General features: G+C 39.4%; 1 protein-coding gene across 7 annotated transcripts in view; it reads left to right on the forward strand.

The window, feature by feature from the left end:
* DENND4A (DENN domain containing 4A) overlaps positions 1–13,765 on the forward strand; it is a 112,093-nt gene that overhangs the window by 87,674 nt on the left and 10,654 nt on the right. For all 7 annotated transcript variants that reach the window (XM_070420580.1, XM_070420601.1, XM_070420610.1 and 4 more), the window contains 4 exons: positions 2,042–2,158; positions 3,009–3,140; positions 4,674–5,773; positions 8,291–8,480. In XM_070420580.1, coding sequence (XP_070276681.1) covers positions 2,042–2,158; positions 3,009–3,140; positions 4,674–5,773; positions 8,291–8,480 — 1,539 coding nt within the window. The remainder of the gene's footprint in view (positions 1–2,041; positions 2,159–3,008; positions 3,141–4,673; positions 5,774–8,290; positions 8,481–13,765) is intronic.

The following is a 13,765-nucleotide window of genomic DNA, read 5'->3' on the forward strand; positions in this document are numbered from 1 at the left end:
ATCTTGTGAGGGTGTGGCAGTCAGTTAGCATATTCCCTCTTTATTGGCTGTGGACGTCACCATGTTGTGAGGGTGTGGTGGTTGATTAGCATATTTCCTCTTTATTAGATAGGATTCCTTGTGAGTCTTAAACTATCCTGTATAATAAAAGGCTAATATGCAAATCGACCAAACCGTGAACGACTGGTCGCTCTGACATGCACTGACCACCAGGGGGCAGATGCTCAATGCAGGAGCTGCCCCTTGGTGGTCAGTGTACTCCCACAGGGGGAGTGCCAGAAGCCTAGTGCAGCGGCAGTGACAGGAGCCTCTCCTGCCTCATGGCAGCGCTAAGGATGTCTGAATGCTGGCTTGCTTAGGCCCACTCCCCCACGAGGAGCAGGCCTAAGCTGTCTGTCAGACATCCCCTGGGGGCTCCCGGTCTGCAAGAGCGCACAGGCCAGGCTGAGGGACCACCCCCTCCCCCCACCCCCAGTGTAGGAATTTGATGTACTGGGCCTCTAGTATTAAAATAAAAAGTTACAAGTAAATAATTTCAATATATATAAAATTTGTAGCATTCTAGCACTGAAGGTGGCATTAATTTCATTAAGATAGATTTGCACATAGCCTTCTCTAATATTAAAACTGACATTTTAAAAATAAATTACTTGAATAATTCTGTCCTTTTTATTATTACATTAAAAATGTACATATGCTTTTTAAATATAAGAGCTACCTCTTAATAGACAGAAATTTTAAATTTAAAACTTCTACCATTAATAAAATATAAAGGCTTCTATAAAGGCATAAAATACAAAGTTTTACTATCTCTGCAAACAGTAACATTTTGGCTGGTCTCCTTTTATGCCTGCCTTTAAGAATATAAATATAAGCTAATTGTGTTGAAATGTAATTTTCATAGTTGTTTTTTACGAGACTGGTTTTATTAATTATGCAATGTGAATATAGTAATTAGCCATTGCAGTCATCCTCGGACATTATCTCTTAAAAATGAAGAAGTCTATTTTTTGTCTTTAACTATGGCCTTTTTTTAAAAAAAAAAAAAAAAAAAAAAAAAAAAAAGACTATCTTAAAACAGTACAGGACCTAATAAAAGCATGAATTTCAAGATTATCTTCACATTTTTAACTTATTTCTTTGGGAATAGAGCTGAAAAATTGATTACTAAAAGTACAAACTCAAAAGTATAACAATTGTATTAAATACCTAGTGATACTTAATAAAGTTTCCTTAGATAGTTCTTTACAAGTATTTAAACCATTCCATATATAGTTTCTCATATAATCATAACAACTGTGTGTATTATAAATCTTGAAATTAGAGTTCCAAACAAAAAAGGTTATATGGTTTACTTAAAATTATGTCTGCTAGGATAGAGAACTAGGTTTCAAAACCTTATGTCTTGATGTTAATCTAGTGAAAATAATTTGCTGAAAAATAAATAATCTCTAACAGTATAATATATTAGAAGTTTTTTGTATCAATGCAACTTTTGCATTTCTTAAAAATAACTTTAACATGTTCTTTTTCTCATTCCCATGTATTTGTACTTAAGTGCAATTTGGTATTCAATTGAATTTTCAGAAAAAGTAATTACCTATTTATAAACTTACATAAACCCTTTTTTTTTTTTGGTAAAACTATTTAGACATTCAGCTTCCTGTGTGTGAAGGTTCTATTACGAATTCCCTGCAGATTTTTCTTCATTGCTTAGTTGGAACTCAGGCTTTTACAAGAAAGGTCATGGACTTGTATAAAGAATGTCCGGTTTGTCTTTGTTTTTTGGAGCCCAGCTAGTAGTGTGCATGTATATGCTTTTGACTACAGCATGGAGCCAAAAATAAATTATTTTGAGATTATCCCTTTCTTACTTTAATAGAGATGGGGGATGGAATCTAACAATATAATGCTTCCAATTTAAAGTTATCCAGAAAAATTCCTATAAGTAAATCGGAATAGTAATGCGTTGCTCCTAATTCCATTTCTCAGTAAAGAAGTTTATGATAAACACCATACGGATTTTTATTTTTTTTTCTAGGTGGCCAGTCTGATCTTGGATATAATTCATTATCCAAAGATGAAGTTAGAAGAGGAGATATATCTACTGAAGACATTCAAGAAGAAAAAGATAAGAAAGGGAGTGATTCTAGTTCCTGTAGGTATTAAGTTGATATTGTATAAAATTGTGGGCTTACATTAATAATAAATACAACTGGCTTTCGGTATAAAAGTACTAATTTTATTTTTCACTTTCCTATTATAACTCCTCTTTCCTCCCATTACAAGCCCTCTCTACCACTTAATATTCCAACATACAAATCTTCATGTGTGAAGTGTATAGTTTTAGTGGCACAACCACTCTCAAATTACTAGTAAATACTATTCTTCTTGTAATAGAAATCTATTTCTTCAGACAGTGAATCTTTTTTTTTAAATCCTCACCTGAGGGTATGTTTTTATTGATTTTAAAAAAAAAGGAGGGAGAGAGAGAAACTTTGATGTGAGAGAGAAACATCAATCAGTTGCCTCCTGTATGCTCCCCAACCGGGAGTCAAACCCGAAACCTAGGTATGTGCCCTGACCAGGTTTGAAACCTGAAACCTTTTGGTCTACAATGCTCCCACCAACTGAGCCACGCAGCCAGGGCCAAACAATGGCTCTTTCCTGAGGTTTAACAATATTTTTATTTAATGCTTTTATTAATGGTCTGTTGCTTATATTCTCACCCTTGCCTCTTCCCATTGAAAACAGTGTTTTACAACCAAAGAAGTAATATAAAATGTATGCATGGACCTCATTCATAACCAGTACATAGTAATTTGACATATATCTTGAGACCTCAAATCAGTGTAATTACTTGTGAATGACAAATTCATACAGAGGTGTTCAATAATTTCTTATTACCTATTTGGAGAAGAAATATTTAGAACCAAAAGCTACTTCTTTTTATACCTTATATGATGTATATAGTTTTCATCTTACCAATTTCATTTTAATCTTTACAGTATCAGAGAGTGAGAGTGCAAAAGGAAGTGCTGATTGTCTTCCTAAGCTCAATTATCAAAGTTCTTCCAGTATAGTTCGCCTCAGTGGTACAAATAACAACAGTGCTGATAAAATATCGGCAGAAGGCACAGGTAAGTTGAATAGTATACTTCTGTTATGTGCTGTATATCTTGTATCTGTATTTCTAGTAAATATTTATTTTTTTAAGTGTTCATTCTCCAGGATTATTTTTTATATATTTGTGCATCGTCACATAGTATAGTTTAGTAGCTTGAATTCTGTATTTTATAGTATACTTTATTCAAGTTTTTATGATAAGAAAGTATAGGGACAAACTTACAAGCTACATACTATCTTTTGAGTTTGGACTGTTGGGACTTTTGGGAAGGGGGAAGTGGGAGCAATTGAGATGATCAGTCTGAGGGTACAGTATACCTCACCAGTTTTTAAATTAAGCTTATAGGCTTAATGAAGACATTGTTCCTGGTTTTTCAGGGGCAAAAGGATAGTCCTTCAGATTGTTTAGATAACAATACATAATATTTTTTCTTTTTAAAGTGCTTTTTATATATTATTTTATATTTATTAATATAGTAATGCTTGCTCGGCCAGTGTGGCTCAGTGGTTGAGCATCAACCTATGAACCAGGGGGTCTCTGTTAGATTCCCAGCCAGGGCACATGTCCGGGTTGTGGGCTTGATCCCCAGTAGGGGCCATGCAGGGGCAGCTGATCGATGATTCTCTCTCATCATTGATGTTTCTATTTCTCTCCCCCTTTCCCGCCCTCTCTTTTTAATCAATAAAAACATATAAAATAATAATAATTTTTTGTGGATAAAACTATCACAGCTGCCTTTAATTGGTTTGGTTTTTCATTTTTATAGGCAGAAGACTCAGATTTTTAAGGTCATCTAATACAACCATAATTGTAGTAACTATTGTTATTTAATCAATTTAGTGGAATTAACATGAATATTATTATTAACAACTAGAGGCCCGGTGCACGAAACTTGTGCACTGGAGGGGGGATCTCTCAGCCCAGCCTGCTCCCTCTAGCAGTCTGGGAACCCTCCAGGGTCCTTAGCACTGCCGCGGAGGCGGGAGAGGCTCCCACCACCGCCGCTGAGCTCGGCAGCCATGAGCCTGGCTTCTGGCTGAGTGGTACTCCCCCTGTGGGAGCACACTGACCACCAGGGGTCAGCTCTGCATTGAGTGTCTGCCCCCTGGTGGTCAGTGCACGTCATAGTGACTGGTTGTTCCGCCGTTCTGTCGATTTGCGTTTTAGCCTTTAATTATATAGGATAATATTATTAAGTATACCATGAGTAAATATTAATTTTAATTTATAATTTTTAAAAAGAAGTGCTGTCTAACATCTAGGAGTATACCTTTTATAGTTCGTCAAATCTGGGTTTTAATCCCAGTTCTGTTATTTAAGGACTGGATAACTTTGGGCTATATAATTAATTTCTCTCAAGCTATAAGGATGTTGGAATAATTATGGGTAGACAATGTAAGTAAAGTACCTAGTATAGTATCAGTCAAATAGCAGACACTTGATAAGTGCTTACTATTATCATTTTCATTATTAGTATTTAAATATTTAAGACAACTTATAATAGCACATTACATTTTTTATAGCTAAAACTTTTCTTGTTTTTCAGAAAGCACATCTGAGCCACTCTTAATATCATCGTTTGAGGATACAAATGAAGCAGGAAACATTCAAAGTAGATGCTTCAGGAAAAGAGATAAAAATGGCAGTGAACCTAATTTGCAGCAGCAAATGTCCTGGGGAAATAGAAACCGCAATCATAGTGGAGGAGTGATGATGGGACTTATGCTCAATAGAATTAACCAGGAAGCAAACCCTGGAGATATGGTTGAAAAATTAGGAGCTGATGCAAAAATTCTTTCACATGTTATCTCAAAAAGCAAAAGACCAAATAGTCTTGATATTGGAAGGCCAACTTTACGATCAAAAAGAGATAGTCTAGAAAAGGAATCTAGTGATGATGACACACCTTTTGATGGTTCAAATTGTTTGGCAGATAAAGTGGATTCTCCAGTAATTTTTGACTTAGAAGATTTAGACAGTGAAACCTGTGGGTCAAAAATGGGATATGTTGCCACACAAAATCCCAAAAGGATTCAACGTATGAATAGCAGCTTTTCAGTAAAACCCTTTGAAAAAACTGATGTTGCAACAGGATTTGATCCTCTCTCTCTTTTGGTTGCTGAGACTGAGCAGCAGCAAAAAGAAGAGGAGGAAGAAGATGAAGATGAAACCAAAAGCGTTTCAACACCATCTGCTAGGCGTGATTTAGCTGAAGAAATCGTGATGTATATGAATAACATGACCAGTCCTTTGACAAGTCGGACACCAAGCATTGATTTACAACGGGCATATGATGATAAATTAACTGATAAGAAAAGTCCAACATTGGTCAAGGCGTGTAGAAGATCTAGCCTGCCTCCTAATTCTCCTAGGCCAATGAGACTTACCAAATCTAAAAGTTATACAAAAAATGAAGACAGACCAAGGGATAGACTCTGGTCTTCTCCTGCCTTCTCACCTTCTTGCCCATTTAGGGAAGAAACTCAAGATGCATTTACCCATTCATCACCTTCATTTAATTTAGATACACTACTAGTACCTAAACTGGATGTTCTAAGGAACAGTATGTTCACTGCTGGAAAAGGCGTTGCAGAGAAAGCAAGTAAATGGTATTCAAGATTCACCATGTATACCACACCATCTAAGGTACATATTGTTAGTATTTTCTACTTTTCCTTTTATCCTTCACCACCAAAATTCCCTTACTTGTAGAGATGTCTGGAGTTGGTTTTTTTTACATTCTCCTTAAGCACAGTTTTTAAAAAGGATTCTTCAGATGTCTGAGGTTTGTAAGTATCAGAATTAAAACTTGAAAAAAATTGACTAAGGTTATGTTTATAGTTAGATTTTGAAAGGAAGTGATTTGTTGCTAGAGTAAAAATTTGTGTTATCTGAAAATGCTCACTTCATTATTTCCTTCAAAATGAAAATTTTTTTTCAGACAGTGTCTAGCATGCCTTCAAAACTTACCAGCCAGGCATAGGACTTTTCCTGGTTAGGATGGAGTAGCTTGTGATCTGTCTACATACCTCCTAAGAACAAAAAGCTAGATGAAATATAGAAAGTAGCTGTTCAAAGTCATCAGAGAACTGCTGAAGCAATTAGAAAGGAGAGGGACAAGATTTTAGAGAGAGGAGACTTGCAGAGGTGAGCTGAAGTTCTATAGCTACTTTTTCCCTGAGGTCATTTGCTTGTTTTGAGCACAGAGCAAGAATTTGCAAATCTAGGCTTTGCCATATCAGAGGGCTATGGAGAGGTGAAGGGGGCAGCAGAGGTTTGGAGATCTTATGTAGAGCTGGAGAAATAAAATTGGAGACTTGAGGGTCTTCGAATACACAATTTTTTTCCTTCAAGACATTTTCCAAACACTGAAAAGACAGGAGGCTAAAAAAAGGTAAGCAGAAAGTCTCTGACAGATAAGAAGTTTTATGGTACTGGGAATATAATAGCTAGAGTTCATGAGCTGCTGGGCAAGGGGGTGGAGGTGCTGGTTAATACACTAAGCCTTTAGTTGGAAGTCCTGTAGAGCTATACCTTAGGAGCATTGGCAAACTGGAGGTAGACTGGGCCTGACCAAAAGTGAAACCCAGGCTTGACTCAGTTCGGTCTGTGGTTAAATTAAAATAATCAGCCTTTATCAGAAAGAGGAAAAAGTGTACCCTTTCTAGAGAAATAGAACATCTGGAGTCCATACAATTTTTTATATTCTGTCATTCAATTAAAAATAGCTATGCCAAGAGACAAGACCATAACTAAAAAACAAAAGAAAAACAGATATTAGAAATAGATCTTTAGGAGATCCAAATACTTGAATAGCAGAAGACTTTGAAATAATTATGTTTAAAAAAATACATAAAATTGCCGAAACCGGTTTGGCTCAGTGGATAGAGCGTCGGCCTGCGGATTGAAAGGTCCCAGGTTCGATTCCGGTCAAGGGCATGTACCTGGGTTGCGGGCACATCCCCAGTAGGAGATGTGCAGGAGGCAGCTGATCCATGTTTCTCTCTCATCGATGTTTCTAACTCTCTGTCTCTCTCCCTTCCTCTCTGTAAAAAATCAATAAAATATATTTAAAAAAAAAAAAAAATACATAAAATTGGTTTAAAAAAATAGCTCCCAAATTAGAAAATTTCACCAGATAATTATTTATTTAAAAGAATCAAATATAGCCCAGCCAGTGTTGCTCAGTGGTTGAGCATCAACTCATGGTCCAGTAGAATTAAAAAAACAACAATGAGCCAAGGCCGGTTTGGCTCAGTGGATAGAGCGTCAGCCTGCGGACTGAAAGGTCCCAGGTTCAATTCCGGTCAAGGGCATGTACCTTGGTTGCAGGCACATCCCCAGTGGGAAGTGTACAGGAGGCAGCTGGTCGATGTTTCTCTCTCATCGATGTTTCTGACTCTCTATCTCTCTCCCTTCCTCTCTGTAAAAAATCAATAAAAATATATTTTTAAAAAAAACAACAACAATGAGATGTAGCCAAAAAGCCCATAAAAATGTTCAAATAATTTTATAAATAACATCTCAGTAACATACACTTGACTAGAAAAAAATATATTGTATTATCTGGGCAGTAGAATTATAGATATTAATTTTTTTCTGCCTACAAAAATTTGTATCTAGTAGATTTTCTTATGGATTATGGTATAAACAGAAAAAAATTATCGTTGGTGTTCTCAAAAGTGAAAACTAGAAATATATGTCTTTATAGCCTGGATTATTGTGAAAAAAGAATAAAATGTAAACATAAATTTTAAAGAATAAAATGTATTTCTAAGGTATCATCCTGGGCTGAGATTCACAGAGAGGAAATTAACAATAAATAGAGATTTATAAAGTCAGCAAGGTTATCTTACTAACAGATACTTTGATCTAATTTTAAAATGCTGTCTTAAAAATTGATCTATAGCACATGTTGGTCCAAAGTAGTTTGCACAAAGTAATTTTCAGATGCGCTTTTCTTTACCTCAGGGAATCTAGTTATCAACTACTATTGCAAACTACAAAAAATTATGTTTTTTTGTTTTGGTTTTTTTGGTTTTTTTTTTGGTAATGTTGATTAACTGATCGTCTGAGTAATTAAGTACTTCCTTTGCCTTAGAAGTGACTTTTTAAATGATACTCTAAATATGAAGGAAAGTAAGCTTATAATTATGTCCTTAGGATCAAAGTTCTGATCGTACCAGTCTTTCTTCAGTGGGAGCCCAGGATTCTGAATCTACCTCTTTAACGGATGAAGATGCCGGACCTGAGTTGGAAGGAGCCACTTCCTCCCAAGAGTGCAGTACTACCACAAGGACTAAGGGCATTGATTTCAGTAGAACAAGCCTAGGAAGTTCTGCCTCCCTAGAAGGTTTGTTCAGACAGTATTGTCATATTTCATTTGATAGGTGGTACCTTTACTTTTTTTCCCTGTATGTTTTATTTTTGTACAAGATTATGCATGCCTCCAAAGTCAAAACAATATTGAACCAAGGCATTTTCAGAGAAGCCTAGTATCCATCCCCATCCCCTTCATTTGTTTTCTCCATCACTAGAGGTAACCAACCATTTTTATTCATTTTGGTTTATCCTTCCTTTGTTGCTTTTTAAAAAAATAATAGGCCCATGTGTGCATGTGTGTGTATTCTTATTACCTCCTTGTCTTGTTATTCAAAAGATAACCTACTAGAAATACCTTGCCATTCCCCCCCCCTTTATTTTTACTTAACAATAGATCATTACATATCATCACATAACATTGTCCCTCATTCATTTTTATGGTTGCATAGGTCATCATGTGTCAGTGTATCATACTTTATTTTAACCACTTCTCTGTTGATGGATATTAAGTTTCCAGCCTTTGACTATTATAAATAACTAGAGGCCCGGTGCACAAAAATTTGTGCACTGGGGCGGGGGTTCCTCAGCCTGGCCTGTGCCCTCATGCAGTCTGGGACCCCTCAGGGGATGTCCGCCTGCTGGCTTAGGCCCACTCCCTGGGGGATCGGGTCTAAGCTGGCAGTCAGACATCCCTCTGGCAGCCCAGGAGCCCTCGGGGGATGTCCACTTGCCAACAGAGACCAGGCCTAAGCTGCAGTCGGATATCCTTAGCGCTGCTGAGGAGGCGGGAGAGGCTCCCACCATCACTGCTGTGCTGGCAGCCTTCAGCCTGGCTTGTGGCTGAGCAGAGCTCCCCCTGTGGGAGTGCACTGACCACCAGGGGGCAGCACCTGCATTGAGCGTCAGCCCCCTGGTGGTCAGTGTGTGTCATAGTGACCAGTCATTCCCAGTCATTCTGCTGTTAGGGTCAATTTGCATATTACCCTTTTATTATTTATTTTATTTTATTTTTTTATTGCTTAAAGTATTACAAAGAGTATTACATATGTCTCCTTTCCCCCCCTTGACAATCCCCTGACCTCCCCTACCCCCCAGTGTCTTATGTCCATTGGTTATGCTTATATGCATGCATACAAGTCCTTCAGTTGATCTCCTACTCCCCCCCCCCCCCTCCTGCCCCCCAACCCTCCCCGGCCTTCCAGTTATAGTTTGACAGTCTGTTCGAGGCTGCTCTGCCTCTGTATCTATTTTTGTTCATCAGTTTATAATGGTCTTTATTATCCATAAATGAGTGAGATCATGTGGTATTTTTCTTTCATTGACTGGCTTATTTCACTTAGCGTAATGATCTCCAGTTCCATCCATGCTGTTGCAAATGGTAGAATTCCTTCCTTTTTACAGCAGCATAGTATTCCATTGTGTAGATGTACTACAGTTTTCTAATCCATTCATCTGCTGATGGGCACTTAGGCTGTTTCCAGATCTTCGCTATGGTAAATTGTGCTGCTATGAACATAGGGATGCATATATCCTTTCTGATTGGTGTTTCTGGTCTCTTGGGATATATTCCTAGAAGTGGGATCACTGGGTCAAATGGGAGTTCCATTTTTAACTTTTTGAGGAAACTCCATACTGTCTTCCATAGTGGCTGCACCAGTCTGCATTCCCACAAGCAGTGCATGAGTGTTCCCTTTTTTCCGCATCCTCTCCAGCACTTGTCGTTTGTTGATTTGTTGATGATAGCCATTCTGACAGGTGTGAGATGATACCTCATTGTTGTTTTGATTTGCATCTCTTGGATGATTAGTGACTTTGAGCATGTTTTCATGTGCCTCTTGGCTTTCTGAATGTCCTCTTTTGAAAAGTGTCTATTTAGGTCCTTTGCCCATTTTTTGATTGGATTGTTTATCTTCCTTTTGTTAAGATGTATGAGTTCCCTATAAATGTTGGAGATTAAACCCTTATCGGTGATAACATTGGCAAATATGTTCTCCCATGCAGTGGGCTTTCTTGTTGTTTTGTTGATGGTTTCTTTTGCTTACCCTTTTATTATATGCCTGGTGCATGGGTGGGGGCTGGCTGGTTTGCCCTGAAGGGTGATCTGGATCAGGGTAGGGGTCCCGCTGAGGTGCCTGGCAAGCCTGGGTGAGGGGCTGAGGGACGTCTTCATGTTGGCAACACCCCCTTCAGGGAGGGGGGGTCCTGCTGGGGTGCCTGGCCAGCCTGGGTGAGTGGCTGATGGCTGTTTGTAGGCTGGCCACAGCCCCTTCAGAGTGGAGGTCCCTGCTGGGGTGCCTGGCCAGCTTGGGTGAGGGGCTGAGGGCTGTTTGCAGGCTGGTCAAGCCCCCAGCAGGGACCCTCAACCCATGAGGGTGTGGCCAGCCTGAGTGAGGGGCTGATGGCTATTTGCAGGCTGGCCACAGCCCCTTCAGGATAGGGGTCCCCACTGGGGTGCCTGGCCAGCCTGGGTGAGGGGCTGATGGCTGTTTGCAGGATGGCCAAGGCCCCCAGTGGGGACTTTCACCCCATGAGGGTGTGGCCAGCCTGAGTGAGGGGCTGATGGCTGTTTGCAGGCTGCCAAGCCCCCCAGCAGGGACCCTCACCCCATGAGGTGTGGCCAGCCTGGGTGAGGGGCTGATAGCTGTTTGCAGGCTGGCCACAGCCCCTTCAGGGTGGGGGTCCCCGCTGTGGTGCCTGGCCAGCCTGGGTGAGGGGCTGATGACTGTTTTCAGGCTAGCCACAGCCCCTTCAGGGTGGGGGTCCCCTGGAGTGCCTGGCCAGCCTGGGTGAGGGGCTGATGGCTGTTTGTAGGCTGGCCACAGCCCCTTCAAGGTGGGGGTCCCTGCTGGGGTGTCTGGCCAGCCTGGGTGAGGGGCTGAGGGCTGTTTGCAGGGTGCCAAGCCCCCCAGCAGGGACCTTCACCCCATGAGGGTGTGGCCAGCCTGAGTGAGGAGCTGATGGCTGTTTGCAGGCTGGCCACACCCACTTCAGGGGGGGGGGGGGGGGTCCTGCTGGTGTGCCTGGCCAGTCTGGGTGAGGGGCTGATGGCTGTTTGCAGGATAGCCAAGGCCCCCAGTGGGGACTTTCACCTCATGAGGGTGTGGCCAGCCTGGGAGAGTGGCTGATGGCTGCTTGCAGGCTGCCAAGCCCCCCAGCGGGGACCCTCACCCCATGAGGTGTGGCCAGCCTGGGTGAGGGGCTGATGGCTGTTTGCAGGCTGGCCACAGCCCCTTCAGGGTGGGGGTACCCTGGAGTGCCTGGCCAGCCTGGGTGAGGGGCTGATGGCTGTTTGCAGGCTGGCCACGGCCCCCAGCCACCCAAGCTCCCAGTGGAGGCTGGCTGGAAGCAGGTATCTGGGATTTATTTAGCTCATATAATTGAAACTTTGTCGCCTTTAGTGGAGGCCACAGCCGGCTAGGGCAGGCGGGAAGCTTGGCTTCCTCCATTGCCGGGGCAAGCAAGCCTCCTGCTTGCTCCAGCTCCATGGATGCCGGCTGCCATCTTGGTTGGGTTAATTTGCATATAGTCGCTCTGATTGGCTGATGGGTGTGGCTTGGGCATAGCAAAGGTATGGTCAATTTGCATGTTTCTCTTTTATTCGATTAGATTATAAGTTTACCTGGACTTTGAAAGCTACTTCAAAATTATTCCTTGAAGTGATATTGCCAAGTTCCCTTCCTCAGGGCTACACTATTTTGCATTCCCTCTGGCAATGGAAATATAAGAATACCTATTTCCTCAGAGCCTTGTCAGTAAAATATATTGGCAACCTTTTGTATTTTTGCCATCTGATAGGTGAGGAACGTATTTCAGTTTAGTTTTCATTTATATTTCTTTTACGAACTAAATTGAGGATCTGTTTATATGTTTAAGGACTATTTGTATTTCTTTTTCTGTGGACTCTCCTTTGCCTACATTTCACTTATTGGTCCTTTATTTAAAATGTTTTAGTAGCTCTTGTTATATTAAGGAATTAATGCTTTATCTTTTATGTAAATGGCAGGTACTTTTTCCTAGTTTGTGGGGGTTTTTTTTGTCACAAGTAAGGTTTTAATTGTATGTCATCAAATTTATCAGTCTTTTCCTCTCTTGCTTCTGGATTTTGAATCATTAAGAAATACTTACCCTTCCCTAGGTTCACCAGTGTTTTCTTCTGATACTTCTCTGGTTTCCTTTGTAACATTTTCTGGGGTCAGTACATTTTTCTGTAAAGGGCTGCCATACGTAAATATTTTAGGTTTTGTGGGCACCAACCATCTCTTTTTTTTTATCACATAATTATTTTTTGTCTTATTCTTTTAAACAATGCTTTAAAATATAAAAACCATTCTTATGGCTATACAAAAATAGATTTGACCCCTGATTTAGATATTCAATCCATTTGAAATTTATCCTGGTATATGATATGAGGAATGGATGAATATCATATTTTTTTCATTTGTACCTTTGCTAATTTAAAAAATTTTAATTGTGGAAATTTTAAAACATACAAAAAAGTAGAAGGAATAGCACAATTAATCCCCCCACTATGTATCCTTCATCCAATTTCAATGGTATCTACAAATGGCCAGTCTTGTTTTATCTTTTCCTCTCTCCCCTCTACTGCCAACATTTTTTCTTCCTCTCCGGATTATTTTAAATTAAATCTCAGACAACATATAATTTTATTTATAAGTACTTAAATATATATCTCTAAAATATAAGAACTTTAATGTTATATATTTTTAACTTATTAAAGGTATTTAATTTATTTTTATCTTATTATATGTTATACATATAATGTGTACACTTTCATGTATGTAAATAACATTTTATAAATTGAGGACATCTGAGTAATCAGCACTCAGATCAAGAAACAGAGCATTAACAGTATCCAGAACTTCCTGTCATGCCCAGTTCTTGTCACAACTCCCTTCATAGATAAACATTATCTTCTAATACGGTATGTTAGCATGGCCATTTTTAAACATTTTATGGACTCATATGGTATGTATCTTTTGTGGTGCATTCATTTTTTGAAAACATAATTGTAATACCATTGTATTTTTAATATGACAATAGTTATTGTATATCTTATATTAAATATTTATTTAAATTTTCACAATTATCTCATAATGCTCTTTTTTAGGTGATGTATTCAAATTGGGATCCAAACAAGGTCTACCTGTTGCATTTGGTTGATGTCTATTAACTCCCTTTTATCTTTGTTCCCTCTCTTATTTTTTCCCCTTTGTCATATATTCATGAAGAAATCAGGTGATTAACTCCCCTCCCTCCTTTTTTTTTTTTTTTTTTAAGAATAACAGAATAGTTTGG

Source organism: Myotis yumanensis, unplaced genomic scaffold (assembly GCF_028538775.1).
Source record: "Myotis yumanensis isolate MYYU_CA2020_CCGP unplaced genomic scaffold, mMyoYum1.0.hap1 SCAF_1, whole genome shotgun sequence".
NCBI classification, from domain to species: Eukaryota; Metazoa; Chordata; class Mammalia; order Chiroptera; family Vespertilionidae; genus Myotis; species Myotis yumanensis.